At 45.5% G+C, this 23,754-nt stretch overlaps 1 protein-coding gene across 2 annotated transcripts in view; it reads left to right on the forward strand.

Annotated features, from left to right (window-relative positions):
- Positions 1-23,754, forward strand: part of FHIP2B (FHF complex subunit HOOK interacting protein 2B) — a 416,121-nt gene that overhangs the window by 24,579 nt on the left and 367,788 nt on the right. For both annotated transcript variants that reach the window (XM_069617737.1, XM_069617736.1), the window contains exon 2: positions 14,057-14,135. In XM_069617737.1, coding sequence (XP_069473838.1) covers positions 14,057-14,135 — 79 coding nt within the window. The remainder of the gene's footprint in view (positions 1-14,056; positions 14,136-23,754) is intronic.

The raw sequence follows: 23,754 nt of genomic DNA on the forward strand, positions 1-23,754 counted from the left end.
TGATCAAAGCGAAATCCAAGGTTCTGAGCTGAAGGGGAGAAGGATAGAGGTGAAGAGGAGGGCAGGAGAAACTGAAGAGGAGGGAAAGAAAAATTACTTCCGTTTTGGAGGGGTTGAAGAGAAGAAAGCGAGAATGCATCCCTGCGGAGGAAGGCAGAGAGAGAAGTGTGAAAAGTATCAGAGAAGGATACAAAGATCTGAGAGTCGCCAGCATAGAAAAGAAAAACCGAATTTGGTGATGATAGAGGAAAGAGAATTATAAATAGAAAAAAGGTGAGGACCAAGGAAAGAACCACTGAAATGAATTGGAAATGGGCGATTTATTAACAGCCCAGGAAAGAGGCAAAGTGAGATTGGACAGATACGAAGAAAACCATTTTACGAGAGAAATAATCAAAGCCCAAGGAGGCAATAGTATCAAGGAGGGTTGGTGGTCAACCAAATCGAAAGCAGCAGAGAGATCAAGTAAGATGAGAATAGAAGAGAGTTTGGCATGACGTGAATATAGGAGTGAGTTTGTGAAATAAAGCACAGCTGCTCCTGCAGAGTGCATAGGACGAAAGCCTGATTGGTGGATGGGCAAAAAACGAGTGCTGATTCAGGAAATGGAAGAAGGGAAATAGGCCGGAAATGATAAGGAAGAGAAGGATTGAGTGAGGGTTTTTTCAGTGTAGAAAGAATGATAGTGTTTTTCAAGTCTGTATGGAAAGTCGATGTAGAAAGAGATTAATTAAGCCGGGTGGTCAAGAAAGGTAAAAGAGGATAGCCTTTATGGACGAGAGGGGAAGAATGGAGATCAGAAGGGGAGGCAGTATGATGAGCACAGGTTAGGGTCCGAGTCAGATAAAGGAGTAAAAGAGGATAATGAGTGAGGAGAAAAAGAGAAGAGGAAGGAATTTAAGAGGAGGCGAGGGAAGAAGTACAGGGAGAAGGAAGCAAGGTCCAGAAAAGTGGGAAAGAGAAGACTTTTTAAAAGCTGAAAAAGTCTGTAGGGATAAGGAGAGTAGGGTAAAATAAGATCTGAGAAGTATAGCTTCTTTGCAGCAAGAAGGGAAGTGTTGTAATAAAAGTGAACAGATGAAAGTAAATTAAGATCAGAAACGGAACAAGATTTTTTTCCGGCACCAGTTTCTATGGTCGAGGGAGGAGCGTAGAGAAAATAGCTGAGAGTGATCCATGGCTGGGAAAGGTTTGTGAGTTGGAGAGAACGGAAGGGCAGGATAGAGGGAATGGGGTAGAAAAAGGGGATGAATTTAGAGAGGAAAGAGCTGAATTTTCGGGGAGAGATGAAAAGGAAAGGAGGGAGAGGTGGCAAGGAGCGGGTTAGAGTAGAGCTCAAACAATGTCAAAGCGTTTGAGATTGTGACAAACAGGTGGGTGATTGAGCATGCTTAAAGGGATGGTCTAGTAAAAATTTTTATTTAAAAAATAGATAGGCCACATAAAAAAAAATATACTAGCATCCTCCGTTTTAAAACTTCCTATGTAAAATTTTGAGCTATTCAAGCTCAAAATTCGAAAAAGCAAGCACAGGGGCGCAGCCATTTTGTGAAATGGAGGCCCTCCTGTGCTGGCTTTTGCTTTTGCGGCACTAATGAGGGAAAAGCCAGCCAGCTGTAGTAAACAAAGTCTACCGCTGGGTGGCTTTCCCTTCATTAGTGCTGGGACTCAGAGGACGCAGACCGGAGACCAGAGCAGGAAAGCTGCAGCTGAATCTCGGTAAGTTCTATTTATTTTTTTTACAAAAAATAAGCACTAGCTGCGGTTTTTTTTCTAAGTTTTCCGGGCTGGAGGAGCCCGGAAAACCTAGAAATAAAACCGCAGCTTTAAAAACGTATTTATGTTTGCGGTCGCTTTTGAAGCGACCGCAAACATAAATACAAAGTTATTTTGTTGGAAAACACTGCGGTTTTAAAACCGCAGCGTTTTCCAACACAACCGCGTGTGCTTCTGCCTGCTGTGGCTATCACTTTGGGTCTCCGGTGCTCCCAGGGGAGCACCGGAGACCCAAAGTGAAAGCCACTGCAGGCAGAAACACACGCGGTTATGTTTACATGCCGCGTAATGTTTCTACCTGCAGCTGATTTCCCATTTGGGGCTCTCGGGCTCCCCATGGGGAGCCCGAGAGCCCCAAATGGGAAATGCTAAATGCTGCGTTGTCTGCCTAAATCTGCTTTCCCATTTGGGGCTCTCGGGCTCCCTTTGGGGAGCCCGAGAGCCCCAAATGGGAAAGCAGATTCAGGCAGACACAACGCGGTTGTTTTCCGCAATGCCGCGTTGTGTCTGCCTGAATCTGCTTTTCCATTTGGGGCTCTGGGGCTCCCCGGTTTTAAAACCGCAGCGTTTTCCAACACAATAACGTTGTATTTATGCAATTATGTTCAGCATAGCCAACAGTGGAGCCAGGATTTACGCCCTGTATTCTTTATAAAATTCACTGGGGAGCCCATTCGCCCTTGGGGCTCTGTAGGTCTTTAATCACAAATTCAAATTCTTCTATCGTGATGGGGATTTCCAACCTTTCCCTCTCCTCATATTTAGTTTGGGGAGATTGATCTCTGGCAATGCTTCTTCTATCTCTACCATATCATACTCTGAGGTTTCATCATGCAACTGCTAATAGTAATCATAAAAGCATTTATTTTGCCCTTCTTGCGTCTCCTGCAACTCTCTGTTTCTTCCCACAACTGCTCTAATAGTCTCCTGCTTCCTCTCGCTCTTGTAGAGCCATGCTAGCAATCGCCCCTGTTTGTCCCCTTCTGCGTGTTGTCTCTCCACATATTTCCTGTAGCTTAATTTACCTAGTCTGTCCCAGTGTGCCCTGCACTCTTTTTGTAGAGTAGCCACCTCCTGCGCCTCTTCCAAAGACCTACTTCCTGCCCATGCAATGTCCTCTAGTCTACCTTCCGCTTTCCGTAGATCCCGGAAAATGACCTCTTACATCACTTTCGACTTCACTATAGCCGCCCTCTCACCACCACTTTAAAGGCCTCCCATAGTGTGCCTGCAACACCACCAGTATTATGCACAAAGTATTCCTTCACCTCTTCCCTCAAATGTTCCCGAAACCCCAAGTCTCTGAGTGCCTCTACTCTGAGTCTCCATGTCGGAATCCTAGCTCGTTGCGGGGAGGGCCTGCCAGGTGATAAACAGTGGGGCATGGTCCGACAGTAGCCGTGCTTTGTATTCTGCCCCGTTCACCTCCCCCAGAGTCTCTTCACCCGTAAAACAAAACACATAATCTAGCATCGTATATAGGTTACTGGGAGCGGTGTAGTGAGAGTATACTTTGTCTTGCGGGTGCTTTGTTCTCAATACATCAGCTAACTTAAATGCTTGTAACAGCTTCTTTAGAGCTTTAGCCAAGGGGGCTGGGTGAGTGGATTTACCATCCGATCTATCCAGTGCCGGGGTCTAGCGTACAATTTAAAATCTCCTCCCCGTATCAGTGTGCAGTCCCTATATAGGCCTATCTTGGGATATAGGGATCCAAAATAGGCCGCTGTGTCCTGATTTGGGGCATATGTGTTTATTACACATATTTCTCTATTTTCCACCATCTCTCTTAATACTATCATCCTAGCATCTACCTCCAGATAGGTCTGGAGGACCTTGAATGGGACTGTTGGTGCAACACATATTAGGACCCCTCTGGCATATGCTGAGTATGTTGAGCCCAGGGTCACCCCTCCCCATTTCCGTGTAGTCAAGTGAGTCTCTTGCAGGAAGGGTATGTCCATTTTCTGCCTTTTCAACTATGTAATTACCCGGTTCCTCTTAATGTAACTGTTCAGGCCTCTAACATTCTAGGTTGCTATTTTAAATTCCCCCATTTCTTATAGTGATTCCTGCTCTCCTTTCTGCCAAGCCGTTTCCTTTGTGCCACTCCTGTGCGTGTCTGTAGGCCAACCCCCTTTTAACTACCCAAACTCCCCTCCCACCCTCTTCCCCAACAGTTCCCAACTTTTGCCCAGCTCCTGCCTCAAAGCTCAGGCATCCCTGCATTTCACTCCTAACCCTGCACTGATGCTGGTTTTCAGAGCGCAGCAGGAGGATACCGAACTACTAGTATCCTACCCATCTAAACTACCTGGGGTATAGTGTGATTCCTGTGGGCCGCTCTTGTCATTGCGGCACTAGTGGTTGCTGCATTTCACTACTTGTGATGTCGAACGCCGTGACCTTTCAACTTTATAATATCGGATCATTCCACACTGGCTACTGTACAAAAGTGTAATCCGGGTATGCCGTGATGGTCGCTGATGCTCGGCAGATCGTTCCTCATTTGCCAAAGTGTTACAGGATCCTCTCCCTGTCTCTGTAGTTCAGGATCTTGGCTATTATGGGTCGTGGTGCTGCTCCTGGAGGCGGCTTCCGTTGTAGGGCAATGTGCGCCCTCTCCACTGTAAATCCCTGGCTAAGTGTCCCGGAACCTATTTCCTACAGCAGCATGGTTTCAATGAAGTCTGTCTGGTTTGGGCATTTTTCTCCTTCCGGCAGCCGGCCATTCTGCCATTGTTCCTTCATGCACGTTCATCTGCTTCCTCTGCTCTCGAAATTCTGTACTTGCTGTTTCAATATGGAGACTTCTTTGGAGTTTTCATTGCAACTGCTCTTGTTCACCTGCACCTCCTTTTCTAACACCCCTGTGTGTTCTGACCGGATTTATCTTAAATTTGAGGGCCGCTTTCAATTCGGCTATGTCCTCCAGTATCTGTCTATTCCCCTCTTTCAGGAACCTGTTCACTTTGCATTTCCCATGTTGGTGTCTTTGTACTGTCTGTTGTGTGTACCGGTTTAGCAAATATATCGATGGAGGACTGCTTTCCTTTGCCTTAAAAGCCATTGTTGTGTTACCCTGCCTTGTAGCTTCAGCTTCTATCAGGACTGAACTGGTGCTGTTCATTTTCTGCTGTAATGTTCTTGTTGATCAGCCCTACCTTCAGTGTCTTCCACAGTGCACAGCGTCGTGTATGGGCCTCGGGGGCCTTATTGTACTCCTCCGGCCTAAAGAATGTCGCTTCCCTTCTGTTTGTGGTTCTCAGGCCCTATTACACCTTGGCCTGGGCTGCTCTGCATCCCACTTTCGCCACCCTGCTTTTGCTGGCTCCGATTCACAAATTGGTCTGTTTGTGTGGCAGCCACCCTATGGTTCGGGTGCACACTCTCTGTCCATGCAAACTTCTGTGGGTCGGCCTCCCTGGAGCCCACCCTGCGTGCAATGCTCTTAATCCCTGTGGTCGTCTCCCTTCTGCGACAGGCTCCTTCGGTGTCGGGCCCTTCTCATTTTCCAGATGTGTGCAGGTCTCTTTTAAGCTCCTTGTGTGAGGTCATTTCTCACCCGATAAATCACCCTTTGTGATGTCCTCTACATCATCCAGATGCCCCAGTATTTCGGCACTAGAAGCTTGTGGGCAACTTGCCTGCTCTTGCCACTACACGCCCTTTGTGGCTCTGTTGCAGCAGCACATCATGCTATGTGATGGCTGCTTATGCTCCTTTGTTGTCTTTCAGCCAGTCTAGGTGTGTGGGTCTTACCCAGTACCGGCCTGCTGCTACCGGTATCATCCGCTCCACCTCACCCTCCGCCGTCCATTTGTCTTGCGTGTTGTCTTGGCTTCTTCTTTGCCTGGCTGTGTCCAGCCTGTGCATCGTGATATGATCGCTATCTCGATTGTAGCGTGGTAAATCCCTTCTCGCTCCGTGAGCCCGGTTTGCTTAACCTGCTTGTGGTGACAGGCTCCCAATGCGGCTGTGACCCTGCTTCCCAACCAGTAGCACCACAAGCCTCCCCACAGTTCGGGTATCTTCCTCCTGTACGCAGGGTTTATGGCCCTTACTTCTGCTGGGATTGTACTGCCGTTGATGTTTCTCCTTTCGCATGCTCTCCCGCTTCCTTTTGCCCTCTCCTGCGGGGCTGTACTACTGTCCTTGCAATGCCCCACTCTGCACACTTCTCTGGCTCACCTAGTTGTCTGCAGCATGCTTCCTTTCTCTGCCCTTCCGCCGTACGAGCCTCGCCAGAGTGCCTCTTCTGTCCGCTCCCGGCCCGCGCAACAAAGTATCTTGGGCTACGAAATGCTACAGTTTGTCCATTCTTGCCACGTAGCGGGGAGCAGGTTCCTTCTCACTGCTTCCCTTTGTTCCGAGGAGTGCCATCCACACTCCGCAACAATGTATCCGGTGTCCAATAAGTATGCTGTTGCGCCCTCCGTGACAATTGAAAATCCGAAAGGATCTTTGCAGTCTTGGTCCCGCCTCGCCTCGGGGACTCCATTGTTTCTGCATTGCTTCTTGCGTCTGTTCCTCAGGGTGCCCCTTCTCCATGTTCAGCATCACAGCGCCCTCTTGTACCTCCTCTGAACAGTGTGAGATTATACATGCTCCGGCCACTGTAGGGGCACTCGCAATTCCCTTTTCTGTGCAATTTGCAGCTCTTCTTCACATGGGCATTCGCTTCACGTCTTCTGTGCAATCCAAAGTCACCCCCAGCCTTTGTGCGCATCTGCCCTGCCCGCTGTGGTTACTGGATCCTACCAGGGCTGTCCTTTGGTTATTTCTGAAGGCCATCTTGTTTATTCCTCCGTCTGGCACTGCTCGCTTCTCCCACTCATATCTCCCTGAGCTGGCACGATTCCAGGTCCCAATTATTAGCGTCCTGTCCCTCACACCTTCATACTCTTGCATGAGAGTTTTCCGGCAGCCCTGCTTTCTACGGTCACAGCCGTTTTCCAGGATCATGAAAGATCTGTAGGAGCCCCCGGAATCCCGTCCTTTCACATGGCTCTGTAGCCACGTCCCCCCGTGCTTGAATTTGGAGTCCTAGTGTACTCATAGAGCCGAGGTTTGCTCTGAGAGTACTTTAAGACGAGATAGCTGCACCTTGAGATGGATGGGGGTGCAGATTTATTACTCCAACACCAATCAATAAGGACAACTCAATGGTTTGGCAAAGGGAGTCCGTTTAATGTCAAGTACAAAAAACGTCATGGCAATCAGCAGTGATGCGATAGTCCGACTCGCTTCAACTCCAACAAACTTCATAAAAAACACATCATATATACTGAAAATTTGTCATAAGTGACGTGTAACACTCAAAAGTTAATAAGCATTTCTATTGGTTCGGAAAAGGTAACTTTAATATAGGTACTATATCTGTATATGGTAACGGAGTGAGGGGATTGGGTAAATACTGTCAGGTGGGCGTCTAAGCCCTTCCTTCAAAATGACTACTGTAGACGTCACTAAAAGTATGACGTCCCATTGATTCTACCAACTATAGGAACCTAGATTATTTGGTCCATTGTGATTGGGTTGGCACCAACCCCATACATAAATTTCCACTTTGCTTAGCAGCACGCAGAATGGTCAGCCAGGTGCAGGGTGCCCCATCAGCTACCCGGCCTTCCTCCAATTAAGGTTACAATCAATCATCACTTCAGCAACAATGTGTCAATTATGTTACTGTGGTTGGCCTCGAAACTGCATCTTCTGTCTGGGAAAGTTCTGATATCTCTCCCTGGGTGGATGCCAAGCGTAGGTGTGAACTCGTGCTTCTCCTCGCTCGGATGGTCAGATGATATAGACACCATGAATTTTCCTAGGTTCTCTCAATTCGTGCATTTAATTCTTATTTGGCTTGCCACCTGCCTATGCTTCCTTATATTGACCTTTCAGAGACAGAATAATCTGTTCTTAAGTTTCAAATAGATGTAGCTACTGTTCGTTCCTTCTATTGGTATGACCTTGGCTCTCTTGGCACGAGTTGCATCTGCTGAGTTTCGATTCAGCCGTCTCTTCTCATTTTGCTAGAATGTGAATCTTGTCTTGTTTGGCCTCTAGTAACCTGAGTTGATTCTGCTTTTCGTGTAAAGTGGAATCGCACTTATAATAATGTGCTTCGTTTTGAGGTAGATTATGTACAATGGCGCTTGCCGCGCTATACTTCTACTTAGCATAGCAAGCTGCACTGTTTTCTTAGCTTTCTTGCGTTTTCAAGCATATGTACAGGCGTTAGTTAGCTGGTTGAATATCTTCATCCTGCTTACAGCTTAACTCTATTACGCTTTGATAGCTTTCTATCACTTTAAGCTTACAATCTCTTTTCTCATGGCGTTTCATCTTCTTGTGTCCTTCTTGGTTCATCATTTGTTCTATCTGTGTGTTTGTCAGGGCTCTCGTGACATCACGATTCATCTTCCATTAAGACCTTTTTGGTTTCTTCCGGGACGGTACTTCATTTCGTCTCATTTGTCGGTAGGGTTTTCTCAATGGATACCTTACTGTCCATGGTTGTCTGGATATTAGTACTTCAATAGGTGTTGCTCTTCTGATGGGTACTGGGCAGAGCCCTACTGCAGCTCTCTGCTGGTTTATTTGCTCATCATACATCACATATTTTGATGTGAATGTTCCTGTTGCTTCTGAATGGGCGATGGGAGTGCATGCTTTATTTGGGACCTCCTCTACAATTTTATGAGCCAACCCAAGGAAAGATGAGCATTTATCAAGTGCTCCCATTTTGTCATCTAGCAGACAATACTAACAACTCTCTTTTGGACTGCTTGAAGTTTATTCAATAGTTTATTAATGCCTCAATAGAGACAGGTTACTATATTGTACTTACGTGCAAAATGTGCACTCTCCACTAGCCATTAACTAGTAATACTTGACTATTGGCGAGTAATTAGTGGTGTGCATGTGCAAAATTGATGTGGTGAGTTATTTATTATGGCTGATGGCTGGCTAGTAGTTTGTAACTTGTCATTTTTACCCCTGTCATTGACAATGGTACTGCCTGAACTAGCATCCAAGATTGGAATGTAGACGAAATTCCACCGCAACTGCTGACTTTAAATAGATGGGAATTAGTAGATTTTGCAACTGCATCGATCTGAGAGACGGTGCATAAGACTTTTGTCAAGCATGGCAATGAGATTATTCACTGACTCCACATGGGTTGGCAGAGACCCGTGGTATAAAGGCGACTGGAATAGGGAAACAACCCTGTAGCAGGATCTGCGTCTCCTAAGTTGACCTGCATCCCTCACTGTATCATCCCCAAACAACCAGTCTTGGCTAAAGCACCACCAGAACAACTGTGTAGACTGAACAGGATATGAGTGTCAACAGCACAGAGCTGACAAGGAAGAGCAACACCTTCCACTGCTCGAGCCATCTAACATCTAAATGTTAATATACAGGCATGCAAACTATAAGTGTCTTGTCCCCTACCATTATGTCCCCTATTGTACCTGTACAAATATTTCCTGAGTGTTTAACTCTGCTCCCTCTTCATCCTTTCTCCCATATAAATCCCTTTTCCATTACTCCAGGGACTAAGGTGTGGATACTCCTGGCAGGGGTGCAATACACCCCCTTGCAACAAGCCTCTGCGTGTTAATTGCAGTCTTCCTTGGAAAAACCGTCATGATCTCTGGATAGATCCCGACATCCTGCTATCATTGATAGAATGACCTACACATTATGGGCAAATATGTGAATTGACTAAGGAGCGGCAATGGCAGAGTGCATCAAAACTGAAAATTAAGGTAGGGGTATGTGCTTGCTCTCGTCTTATTTAAAGTTTATCGGGCTGACGTAACGGCACATTTAAATATATTAGATTGAGAAACCCCTTAATTTGGGGCAACAGATATCCCTCGTTGTTCAGTACTGACAACATGGTCTTATTGTCACTGCCCCCCTGTGAGGTGCTTAGATTTCTTGATGCTCAGGTAGACTATAATCAAAAGTAATTATCTTCCAGACAATATATGGAATACCCATATATTTATCTTTGTAAGGCGTGGTGTTGTAACTAGATGGTACAGCACTAATTAATTTAGTAAAATTATGAATTCAGAGGTTTGGGTCTGTTATTCACCTGGAGGTTAGGATGAAACAAACCTATGACATCCTAGATAATGGAAGCAAGAGCCTTAACCTTGCTCAGTAAGGATGACCATCTTCCAAATATTAGGTGGCTGGTCATTGCTTCCACAATTCAATTATTTTGATCTAAAGTTACATCATAGGATTGAGTTGGGTGTAAATAGTTTATCTGTGGCCAGATTCTCAAAATGGAAATTGCATTCACAAAAGAGGTATAAAGAACCTTGGGAAGGGGCAGACATTAAGGACAGCTGGAGGTAAGAGCTGCCTATTTTAAAATTTGAGCTAGATCAAAAATCCTTTTTGCCAGTGGCATCTTAGTGTACTTATACATGCATTCCGAGTACTCTGCTGCGAAATGATTTGGTGAATAGCCATGTTTAACACTGATTACGATGTCGGTTTACGCTGTTTAATGCGATTCATGATATGTTGCCATGGGCCCAGGCATGCTTTTTCTCTGCGGTAATAAAACCTGGATGCCCCATCCCCCAACTCATTCTCTGATCATACAATGCAGAGGACATCCCTGCAACTCACAGCCTAACATCCCCACAAAACCCCTATACGTGCGGGAGACGCCATCACAACTCACGACCAGTCGTTGCGTTTACCTCAAATCAGCACCTTGAGTTGCCTAACTTCTGTCTCAATCCCTCCCAAGTTCCACCAGCCCCTTAACTGTCCGTCGGCATCCACTTCTCCACACAATGCTGTGCCAAGCTGTATACACTTCCTATTTGGGAGACCATTCTGCAAATGGTGTGTAGTGAGAAGTGTACTGTTCCTGTTTGATCAGAATGAGTGGGCCTTGATTACAGGTAGTTTAAATCAAACTCTCTCACTGGCAGATGGGCGTAGAATGGAGACTGTCTCCCAAACTGAAGAAACGCCAGCTCGTGTTTTAATGACTTGCCCCTGTACCCCTTAGAAAGAACAGCTTGTATCAACTAGTAATGAGTGGGAAGGATGGATTTGGTTTATCGATGAGGATAACGACCATCATTGGTTTATTGTAATTACTTTTGTCAGCTGAGTGGCATGCACTGTTATTTTAGAGCAATATGTGACATCAATGTTTTTATTCTGATGCAAACCTATGCCATGTTGATTTGTTTATTATATTACAGCAGGATGCGCTTTGTGTACTTTATACTGTTACTCTGTTCACACATCTTGTATCGTTGTGAAGTAGATAGGTTTTGATTGCATTGTATGACTATAATTATTAGTCAATCAAAATAAACTGATAGGCTCCTGACTCTGTGCGAATTTGGGATGCCCTAATGATGAGGATCACTGTTTGAGAATGCCTACACCTTCCTGGAAGGTGAATGCAAAATATCAGGGAAGATTAAGCAATACTATGCAATCAACATGCAAGATGCCTTCCTGAATAAAGTTGAGCAAACTATGCGATAGACCTGGAGAGGGTTGTTTTCCATATCCATATTTTTTTAGAAAGCCGATTTCTTAACAAATACAGCTGTTTCATTAACTGACGGATTGTTTGGGTAGATGAAAAATTGAAAATGCTAAACAGCGTTTTTGGAAACCCTGAAACAGTTCTTCTCGCCAGCGATCCCTAACTTTGCTTCCCACTCTACGCCAGTGCCCCAACACTGAGTTGTATTCATCCAGTTCTAACCTCTGTCTAGCTTCATCTAGTGTCTGAACCAATCTTCCCTCCCTCCGACTGTTCCCTTGTTTGTGTCCCTGTAATATGTCTCATCCGCACGAATAACCTCTGTTGGGCCCAACCATACCCAGTGTCTCATATGCTGGTCCAAACCTCACCTAGTTCCCACTCACCTGGGTCCCAAACATCCCCAGCACTTAGAATCTAAGATCAACCATCATCAGTGCTAGCAATTGTCATCAGCTGATGCAGCAGCTCCAAGCCCCCTAACCTAAACACCCCCCTTTGATAAATGGCAGTGCGGATTTCAGCTTGGACATAGATGGCCCTTCTCCTGTACTTTTGGGATTATATATTAAACACTTAACTGCTACAGGCATGTTTCCATAGTGTCAAGCACCAATTACAATAAATGCATTAAGATGTCTATCACGTGTTCTTATCATTGGAAAGGTAGTGCGCCAAGAACATGAAATGCAGGTTCTCGGTCGTAGATCAATTCAATGCGGCAGATGATGGCTCTGCCACTTTGGTATGTTTTCTAAAATGCTATGCTTCGATCACTGTGATCGACCACAACATCCTCCTAGACTGAGTGAGTTCAAGGCATTTGTCCTCCAGGGGCTTATCCTAATTTGGCTCTTTTCTTTCTAACAGAATGCCACATATGTTGCTGGGAACATTCTCTTTACAGAAGTATACCGTGTTTTGTGGTGTCCCTCAAGGATCTACACTCTCCACCCAACCCCCCACCCTCTCTCCTCTTCAGTCTTAATCTACGCCCTCTCTTCTCGATTCTGAACATCTTTGATATTCGTTCTATTCCTACTTGGGCAATACCTTATTATGAATCATTACCGCCTCTTTTCTTCGCATTCCCATATCTTAAGGAAGGGTCTTTAAAAATCTGGGTGGCCTACAATTGGCTCCAACCTACAGCTATAATTAAAAACTGAGATCCTTTTCTTAACCTGCCAACGTTATTGTGCTACCAGCAGGTGCCAGATCCGACACATTTGTGCCCACTCTAAAGTGTTGTGCATACTTATTTTCATAATTTTAACTCGCGAGCAGCATATGATGCCTGCTCCACCTCTAGTATTCATAGTAACTCCACTCTGTATTTACCCCCTTGTTGCCAGTATCTCTATACCACACGAGCATTTGCTTACTAAAACGAGACCACTGATGCAATCTTGCGTCAGCGCTCCTGCAATTAAATCATTTTCTCACATAAAATCACTTAATAGAATGCCACCTACCTGTCATACTCTTCCACATGGGTAGAAGTCCCTCCTTAATCCTAGCTAGCTTCATCACCTTTGTTTTGGCACATATTGCCAGTTGTCCTGGCATGGATACTCGAAGACCGTATCATCACCTTCTGGCACACACTGCTGCATGAGCACACCCTCAGATGAAATATCTTCCTGCAAATCACCACAGGTTCTCTCTCCCCTTAGCCTTCATCCCTTGAGTTCTCTCCAGTTTACTAATTTCCACCCTTTTTTATAAACCCCTCTGTCTCCTCTAGTTCACACTGGTTATGCATAATGATTTAATATTAGCCAATAGCTCTGGAAAAGGTAGACGTATTTGTTTGCAAAATGGCATCTATTAAACATGCTTTGCACAAGCACTAAGGTCTAGAACGTTCTCATTTCTAACTAAACATCATAGCTCTTACTCTCCAGAATGATCCTACTCCCCATTTTCTTTCCCACTGTGTTGGCTCACTTGTCTGTTTCAGGCCTTTTCGGATTCGTTACCTTGCCTGATCCTCTTTAATCTTCTAAAGAGACGTTTCTTGGTCTCCACACCGCTGTGTCACCCAAAGATCTTCTGGCAGGACTTAACCCCCATAATCGCCTTGCTGCCTCCCATGCGATAAGGTAGGGGTCCCACCAGTTTGCTAGTGCTGTGAAGGTGCGCTGGAATCTTTCATTGGTTTCGCATAAGGCTCGGGGTCACAGAAATGTAAAATCTTAAGTGTAATAGTCTGGGATCTGACCGGTCTGTTCGTTTTTCCTCTGTGTTGATCACCCCTGCACCTGCTATTCTAAGCTATTTGCAATGGAAGTAAAAAAAATACGAAACGACTTAAAATAACGAGAGAATACTGTACAAACTATTTCCCTGTTTTTTAAAAACAATATTTTAATAGATTTTCACTTTGAGCATGGCCAAGAAGGTCCTCCTTGTTGAATAGACCCTTTGCCAGGACTGTTTGAGCGGAATGATTGTGTGCTGTAGCAAGTTGCAGGCACCCTTTGCAGAGCCAATTTAACTATATTTGAATGTTTGTATTCCAGGTCTAACTGACTTGAATGAGATCATTTTTATATGATTAAAAAAAAAAAACTTTTTTTTACATTTCTGTCCCTGTGGCACCCTCCAATACATTTAAAAAATCTGCCCTTTGAGAACTTGAACACTCGGACTGGGGAGGCAGGTTATGTGTTTATCACAGATCACGTGGTACAGTGGCCCTGGATGTAATGTGTGTCTTTTTTTCACCGGCAGAGGGAACCGAACATTGATCTGTTGGAGGCCTTCACAGAGCACTGGAAGGGCATCACTTCGTACTACATTGAAACAACAGGTGAGGAACAGCGCCACCCTACATAGTGCTTTGTAACTGCAGCAGAATTATGCAAAGACCATGCTTTGCAGCTTGGCCAATCTTTGAACCCATCCACTTCCGGGCACGCTTTTTACTTTTTTTTTGCCATTCTGGTGGCATGCTGTAGTTCTCCACCTTTGTCATTCTGAAAAACCGGTTTACAGAACCATTGCGCTGTCTCTCGTTCTTACTTTGACATCTTTGTTGTTGTTGTAAAACCTTTATTGGGCGTAAGCCATCAGGTACAAATAAAGCATAATGCAGCAGTTTCTAAAAGAAGCATACCATGCACACAGGATAATTAAACATGAGAGACAGGAAAAGACGATACAATTACAGTTAATATCAGCCTAAAATAACATAAAATACATCGGACAGAAGCCTAGGACACAGATCATAAAGTGTTAGCGTTACTATGCATCGTAAGTGGGCACTCAAGTGCAGGCTTGTTATTAGTCTGTTCCTCTTAAGCCATGCCCGATGGATGTGTTTAGGAACAAAGAATACTACGTCCATATTTTCCGTTGATTTACAAAAGGACATGGCATCCCTTGTCAATGAGATGTTAAACAACACAAACAGCGGATTTGGAGAGCTTCTATTTGGATCTCCTAGCAGGGGTGGACTGGGAACTAAAAGAGGCCCTGGAAATAATTACTGGGCACCAAAACAGGCCCTGGAAATAATGTTCAAAGTGGCCCCATATGACACATTTTCAGCAAGCCCAATGCTTTTCCTATGATAAAATTTGGAAATACCACACAAATGAGGCCCAGGGTGCAGAGGCCCACCGGGAAATCTCCAGAGTACCCTATAGGCCAGTCCACCCCTGAGGAAATCTCCAGAGTACCCTATAGGCCAGTCCACCCCTGTCTCCTAGACCCTCACATATGAGCATAAAGTGGATAGGACTTTCATCCGCGTCACCACAGATCAGACAGCTTGTACCCTGTATCCAGCCCCAATGGCGGGTATAGGACCTCACTGACCGGCAGCCCATTCGTAATCTGATGTACAATGCTCACGCGTATGGTGGGGTGATAACATCGAGATATTCTTCATATGCTGGTATGCACTTGGAATTCAAATATTCGGCCCTGCAGGCCAATGGAGAACACATTACAGCGATCCTGCATCTCTTGAAGCTTACGTAGGCCTTGTTTGCTCTTTGTTTTGCATCACTAGTTATTGATGTCGGGTCTTCCCAGTACGGGCCCAGCCTTAACCTCACAAGCCGTTTTTTTTACATGTGTAAGCCATTGGATTTTGCCCATCCCCAATGACATCACATGCTCGAGGGACTCCCGATATTTGGCCAGGGCCGGACTGCCCCATACCCATAACCAATAATACATGGGTCTAATCTCTGCCTCTTCACCAGTGTAGCCCAGGTTGCAGTCCATTCGTACTACTACGCTTGACGCGCTTTTCAGCAGCAAACGAGTGCCCTTAAGAAACTTGTTTTCGATTACAGATAGGGCAAGAGTGTTTACATAGCCCCAAACTTCTGATCCATAAGGGGCTGATGCCTTCGCCTGTGCCCGATAGTTTTCAAAAACTGGTTTGGTAGCGCCCGCACCATGCTTGAAATAAAAGTGATTTCAGCGCACCACTATCCTTTTCAAAAGTGGCATTGGCTTCTAGCAGCTGATTAGCCCAACTTGTGCCACTAACATAGTGCCCATCGCACTTAAGTTCAGGGCTTTGCATTTAGAATTTCTTGGACTAAAAATCATAGACTTTGTCTCGCTGACATTAATCTCTAGTCCAAGCTCATTGCACTTATTTGCCAAACATAGGGCCACGCGCAGCCCTGTGGAGTCGTAGACAAAAACACTGCATCATCCGCAATGAAGAGGGTGGGCATTCGATCGTTCACCAGCCTTGGGGCATCTGAACCAATCATGAGAAGCTGATCAATGATCGAGTTTATGTATATTGTGAGAAATCTGACAGTGTTCTGCCACCTACTCCCCCAGGTTCCTCTAGTCAAGTGGCCAGGGAAGAGCCATCGCTTTTGGATCCCGACCCTGGGGATGGACACGTGAGGGAGGATTACCTGAGTGAGGGTCACGGAGGATTGGGAGGAGAACATCCGAGGGCAAGAAATGGTTATTCCCCCTTTTTCCATTCCACCCTTTCCCTCAGCTTTCATGGGGTATTTCCAAACGCATTCTGTCTCCCCTTCCCCATTTCCAACAAATACGGGGGAGAGGAAGAGGGAACCGGGGGGAAGTGAAGATTTCCCGTAGGAATAACATGGGGAGTGTAAGGGAAACTGGTTGTAGAAAGAACTTAAGTTTGTCCCATTGATAGGCATTTACTAATTATCATTCACACCTGACTCCCCCTTGACTGTTTTTCCAACTATAAAAGGTGTGGTTCTACACAGGTGAAGAAGCGAGCTGGGAACGTTGTTTGGACCACAGAACCCATGGAGCAGCGAGTCACAGGATCAACGTCCCAGAGGAGAACATTGTGTTTCTTCGTGGCTGCAGCATGGCTAGGGAGCCATGTCTCCAGAGAGCCGTAGCGAAGCACGCTGCAGGCTGTTATTGGCGGTGGAATCATTGCTTGTTCCATTGGGACCTGTGCCAGCCCCAAGGGCGTCTGAGGGGCAGGTGGTGAGACCCTGACCTCAGGCCCGCACAACCAGGAGGGACGGACAGCTTGTCGTTGCGCTGCTGCCTGGGTGAGTCTCTTCAAAGTAAGAGAGAGAGAGAGGGAGACTCAGGAGCATGCGGCTGACTGAAGCAGAGCGGGCAAAAGGAATGCATAAAGCGGCACAGTGCTGAAAAGAGGAAAGAAATGAAAGGAAACTAGTAAAGCAAATAGAATGAAAGAAGAGTGACGAGATCAAGAGAAAGTAAGATCGAGCAAGAAAAAACAGAGCGTGCAAGGGGCGAGAAGTAAAAGGACTATAATAAAGAAGGCGTGAGCGACCCGAATGAGAGAGAAGAGTGCAAGTGACCCGGCAGAGTGGGAAGTGTGCACGGGAAATCTGGAAAAGGTGTTAGTGGGCACGGAAAGGTAAAGAAAGTGCAAGTGTGCACAGGAAAGCTAAAGAAGGTGCCAGTGGGCACAAGTCGAGGAAGGTGCAAGTGTGCAGAAGAAGGAAAGAAGGGTGCCAGTGGGCACGAGAAAGAAGTCAAGAAAACAGAGGGGAACAATAAGGGGTGCAGAAAGCCCCTGAAGGCAAAAAGTTAAGAGCAGGAAATAAAAGACGGGTGTTAAAGCTCAGAGTGGTCCTGCTTAGGAGGAGCAAAGAACCTGGCGTTTTCGAAAGTCTCTGATGCTACCCATTGGAAAGAATTATATATGAAAGAAAGGTACATCCTGACAAACTGAACTCGTGTTTTGAAACTCAAGAAAGGCCTGAGCTTGGGGAAGGGAACCCTGAGAGGCCTAACAGCTGAACTTGTGTTTGAACTTGGAAGAGGCTAAGCTTTGGGAAAGGAATCCTGAGAGGCCCAATAATTGGATTTGTGTTTGACTTAAAGAGAGGCCTAAGATTGGGGAAGGGAACCCTAAGAAGCATATCAAATTGGCATCTTGATTATTTTGTGTTACTGAAGAAATTGAAACTTGGGGAAGGAGACCCTGAGACGCTTGAGAAGAGAACTGTGTTTTTTTGGATATGTTTTGAACTTGGAAGGACTAAAGCTTGAGGAAGGGAACCCCAAGGCACTAAAGACAGTGACATTGTTTGAACTATGGAGAAGGTCCTACGAACAGACACTTTTGTTTAAACTCATCCTTTTGAAGCTGACCAACCTACACCTGATGAGAAGACCACCTGAAACCAATCCTGGTTTCCTATTTTTGTTCAATAACCACTTTTTACTTTTGAAATACATCCTAACACATTTTGAGGGCACTCATAGGTTTAGACACAGACATATTTTAATTTTTGATTTCAAGACTTCGACGGTTCCTTAGAAACATCAGTTAAGAGAACCATCCCTTTAGTGTTAGGGCTAGATAGACATTACACCAACCCATGAACTTTAGTAAATACACGTTTTTGAAACGATTATCTTTGAGCCTGTGTCTCTCCTGATACCATAAAAACGGGAGGGAGAGTTGTTTCATGTACTGTAGACCATTAGCAGCACATTTTTACATCTGTTTTGCTATTAATCATACAGTGTACAGAATTGTAATGGTTCATGTGTTTGTGAATGATAATTATCTCCACCAGTATATTCCTGTTTTTATTATGTATCTAGAACACATTTTGTTTTATCAGCATTCTTTCACTCCTTTTGTGTGATCAAAAATGGCTAGTTTATAAATAACTCCTAGTCTCCTGTAGGTACCTTAGCACCTCCTGTGCGTCAAAGAGAGGGGTAGCCTTGACTCTCCCTCCCGTTTTTCTGTTACTTATACACCCTCTAGAGTCAGGCCCCCACAAACAAAAAGAGGGTAATCGCCCCAATTTTATTACTCTCAATACCATGCCTGTCTCACAATATGCAGAAAAGCAAAGGGCAAAGACCCCACCATGTCAGACCCCCATTGCCACTACAAAAGGCTTTGTGTCATCCCCTGCTAAACTCCAGTGGACCTCTGCTGTGTTGTTAGTGTAAAGGAGCTATATCGGGTTTAACATATTTTCCAGGGATGTTTTTAGCCCAAAGTGCCTCCCACCCTTGGGACGCTGTTGAATGATGTCTTCAAATAAAAAAAACACCACATACCGCTTGGTTTTCATTACTGTTCGGTGCTTTTGCATAATCCGGTGCAGCTGGAATCTCTGGTCTATAGTACTCATACTGGCTTCTTAAAAGCATGCTTGCAGGTGATTTAGTGGGCTTGTAGTGTCAACCCAAGTTTGGAGGCGTTTCAGGACCGCCTTGGCGAAAATTTTGCCTGCTGCATCCAAAAGGGAGATCGGGCGGTAGTTTGAAGGGTACACGCTTTTTCCCTTTAACAAAAAAAAATTTAACTATCATGTCACTGTTCAAAGTCTCAGGGATTCTATTTGTAGCCAATATCGCATTAAAAGCACATGTTAGGACTGGGGCCCATATAGTGGGCTCACTTTTGAAGCGATCAACTCAGAATTTACCCCGGGCTGCAGCTTTTCCTCCTACCTGTGACCTGATCGCCTCATCAACCTCCCTCACAGTGAGTTCTAGGTGCCGACTCCCCCAGTTGTCAGATGTCTATGTTTATTGAGTTTATATAGCGCTTTAAGCCAAAGCGCTTTACAGTATAACAACAAGTACAATAGTGAGAGAAGCATATTTACAACATGAAACAAGTCATTAGAACAATCTGTAGAACAATTTACTAAAAGGAGGGAGAGAGTGGGGGGAGGGGAGAGGGGTTAGATAATGGGGGTAACCAAGACTGTATTGAGGTCAGGGGAGTGGGAGGAAGGGGGAAGGGGAAGAGAAGGGGGAGTTGTCAGGTAACCAACAGTGCCCTACGTGGTTTCAGTGATCAGTGGAGGTCATGGGGGAAGGAGGGAGGGGAAGGGGGGGCAGAGATAGAGGGGAGAGGGAAGGGAAGGGGGACCAGTGGGGAGTGAGGGATAAGGGCTTTCGGGTCATAGGGGAAGGGGGAATGAGGGTGGGGAAGGGGAGGCAGGGTTAGAGGGGAGAGCGGAAGGGAAGGGAAGGGGGGCTATGGGGGTGAGTGAAGCAAAAGGGCTGTCCGGGAGGAACGGAAGGATGAGTAGGTGATGGTGGAGCGGATGGAGAGCGGTAGGGAGTTCCAGTGTAAGGGGGCCAAGAGTTGGAATGAGCGGAAGCGTGAGGAGGCACATGGGGCTGGGGGTATAGTTAGAAGGTAGAGGTCTACAGAACGGAGAGGGCGTGAGGGAGAGTACCTCAGATGTACCTGGCTTGGGGACAGGTGCCAACTTATCTTTGTTGGTGTCACGCAAGGGCTGCTACAAAGTCTCAAAATGCTTGTGCCACATGTCAGGGGTAATGCATGCATTGAGCGTCACATTTCCCTATAGTTCTCTTTCAGTGACACATTTTCAGAGCTTAGCTGAGTCTCCTTCCTTGGCATACTCCAGCATGGAGCCCCATTTACCAGCCATATAAGCCTGTTTCTTAGTTGTTACCATCTCTCTACAACTGCCTCTTATGGTATGCAGGTGCTCTCTGTCCACTTTGTCAATGTTTTTCAAATAGTCAAGCAACTTGTTTTTGGCATGTCTACAGCCCCTTTCAAACCAAGCTTGAGCTTTTTTTGCACATTAAAATATGAGGGGATTTGGGGCAGTAACAATGGGCTGGATGTGTTCAATCAACTTCCCGAATTCCAATAGCACATCTAAATTAGTGCTTTCCCAAGTGCATATCAGCTTGATACATACTGAGAATCAGATCTTTCTGAATCAGTGATGCCCTTCTCACTGAGCGGTGGGCATGTCCCGTGACTATAATGTCAGAAGTATTTGTGCACTCATGGTGTTAAATGTAACATTACTCTTGAGAAGAAGCATTGTGGGCTTGTGATAGTTTTCAAAGCGATCAGTCACTTGGAAGCCAGCCACTTGGTGCCAATTTCACGCTAATACCAGGGTATAATCTATCCTCAACCCGTCATTGGTTCCATAATAGGTGTCGTTGGCAGACTGGTCAGTGCGAAAGTGTCCATTGCAAGCTCTCAGCTCGAGGTTATATAGAATCTGGGTGGTGTCCACTGCAATGCCATGGGGTCCTGCAGAGGGGCTTTCATCTACTTGTGGGATACCCCAAGCCTCATCCTGGTTGGTCTTGCCATAGACCTTCAAGTTCCCTTAGGGGCTTCTGTTGGGCATTAAAGTCCCCCTTCACAACAATCCCAACATTTTTCTTGTTGCCCAGTTTCCATTTGCATACAGTCTGTTGGAGTGTGACAACAGTATTGGGAGCTTTTCTATCATTAGGCCTGTTATAAACATTAAATAATAGCAAGTGGCGATTGCCAGTCATGCTAATGTCCAGCTGCTGCAGTTCGGATTAACCAGTGCTGACCTGCTTGAAATTCCAATTGAGGGTAGCTTTTACTCATGTCCAAAGCCCACAGGGGGCCTCCCGTGGACCCTTCTTAGCTTTCATGTCAAATGACAGATATCCTTGGATAGCCACCTCTTCCGTGGCCCATGTTTCCCAGAGGCTGATGATCTCAAAATCCTCCATGAACTTCACCCACTCGCTATCAGCAAAATGCTTGCTAATCCCTGCAATATTCTAGGATATCAGCTTGAGCGGGCACTTGAAATAGCAGCTAGGGCTCCAGCGGCCGGTGTCAGTCAGTCCACTCCCTCCAGGCCTGCATGTGCCACTAAGGGAAGGGATAGCTTTGAAGAATCCTACAGATCCCTCACTGAAACCCTAAAGTCTCTTCCCTGGTGGCCAGGGAAAGGCAGACACTTCCTGATCCTGACCTTGGCTGTGTTGTACTGCGGGAGGATCACCTGGGAGGAGACAGGACCCAGGGTAGTGAGGAGATCCCGCTGGATGAAACACAGTATTTGTCCTCCGAGAGAAAGTACCTTTCTGGATTGCCAAAACAGCTCATGGCATATTGCCATTATAATGTCCCTGACCCCCAAATAAGATCTGTGACCCTGAGTAATTTCTGTTAAATCTGAGCAAGCCTTATTAACAGAAAGACCTTTCAAGGTATCTCAGGATAAACACCCTCTTTACTCCCAAAGGTGTAATGTAAAAGGATCTAGATAAAGTGCCTTAAATCCAATTATTTCTTCCTCTGTAACAACCAATTCTAACAGTCCATCTTTTAATGAGTTTAAGGGAAATACATCTACCCTTAAAATTAACTCAGTTGCTAAAAGAAACAACTTTGTTGAAGGGGATTACAAGTCTCAGAATCCCAGAAGTACTGGGACGAAAAGAGGGTTGAAGAGGCATGCAGTTCTAGTAGTCAGGCAACTAAGCCTAACAGCCCACACCTGAATGAACATGGGAGGCATAAACGGCCCCTCAGGTGTAGGCAATAGGAATGAGTGGAAGGTGCTGGAACTGTGACTGGAATATAAGCTGTAGCAGTAGTACAGAAGAAAGAAGACACAAGGCTGGCAAAACAAGAAGAAGTGGGAGAACAAGAGAGATGCCGGAACGTGTAGATAGCAGATTTCACCTGCTTGTTCTCAGTGGGTCCTGTTCCCCCAAATTCTGAAGTGCAGAGGCTGGGCATCGTAAGGCGTGCAGGAGAGCTGCCTTTCCCTATGTGAGCCTGATTGCTGTGGTTCCCGCGTATTGAATGTGCTGGAGACCGAGGCGAGGAGCAGTTGTCAAGCAGTGGGTCCCGGGAGCGAGAGGGGCTCCATAAATGTGTGGCCGTACCAGAGACGCCTTCACAGAGGAAGGGTGTGTGTCCCTAAAAAGCCAGAAGCAGTAGAAGTTGTGGAAGCAGTGCGACCTGCAGAGCAAGTGCTAAAGAATCCAGTGAGTGAAGCAGCGGTCTACTAACTTGCAAAAACATTGCCGGCAACAGTATCCAGTTCCCTGTTCACTCGCGTTTGAGTTAAAGCGGGTAGAAGTTTTTTGTTGAAGCAGAATCCCTGAATAATGGACATGTACATATGAAAATCCTTTTACTCGCGTAGAAAGCAAACCCTGCTTAAATCCATTGTTCACCCTTTAAAAGACTGTTACTTTCTGAAGGAGTGGTCGCGTGTCACCTATTGAAAAGAGTGAACGCTTGCGAAGACCATTATCGAATACCTAACCTTGATAACATTATTTTTGAAACCTTTAACTTATGAAAACTACATCAAGGAGTGCTTGTGTGTGCCTAATTGTGATTCCCGAAGGAGGACTTTCACACAGGAATACAATTCACGGCCAAACTAGTAGTGTTCGCATGTGCCTAGTGAGTTAAAGTGTATATATTATTGAAGAAGAGAACAAGCATTGCCCATGCCAAGAGACTCCCCATATTAACAGTAAAACCAGCCTTTCTCAGAGTTGAAAAGCAATCTAACTGTACTGTGAAGTTACAACTGTTCAACTGACCTAAGATACAAGTGTGCAAGAATTACCTGAAGTTAAGAGCGTGGCAGCAAGGCTTCTGGGTAATTACTTGGGCTGATAGCTGGCAGAAAGGGGAAGGTAAACTTGCTGCTTGTAAAGACTATTTTGAAGTGGACACAACCCGTAGTGCAAGAGACTGTGGAAGACAGAGAGAAGTGAGTCTTAATGGCAAACCCAGGTTGTTATTGTGGCAGATAGACAAGAGAGGCAAATACACTGCCCCTTTCGAAGAGAGATATTCTGGGGAAGAGTGCCTTGCCTACTTGAAGGTTTTGAAGTACTTTAAAGTGTATCTTGTCAAAGCCTGTCTAGAAGTGCAAATCACTGAAGCTGTGGTAGTTGGCTGTGGTGGTGTATCTGGTTGTCAGTAAATGCACCATTGCAGTAGTCTAAACGAGGTAGAAAGCTGTGAGACAAAGGTGACTGTTCTATTGGTAAATCAAGTAGAAGTTAAGTTGTTGAAGTGGAAGCAGCAGCACTGAGAAGTCATCCTGACAAATATAGCATTGTGAATTCTCAAACTGTAACTAAAGAAATACTAACTGTTAACCAAGAACTGTATATTACCAACAGTGTGGATACTGAATTTCTTTTTG

The sequence above is a fragment of the Ambystoma mexicanum genome, chromosome 10 (assembly GCF_040938575.1).
Source record: "Ambystoma mexicanum isolate Mex_15411 chromosome 10, UKY_AmexF1_1, whole genome shotgun sequence".
Taxonomy (NCBI): domain Eukaryota; kingdom Metazoa; phylum Chordata; class Amphibia; order Caudata; family Ambystomatidae; genus Ambystoma; species Ambystoma mexicanum.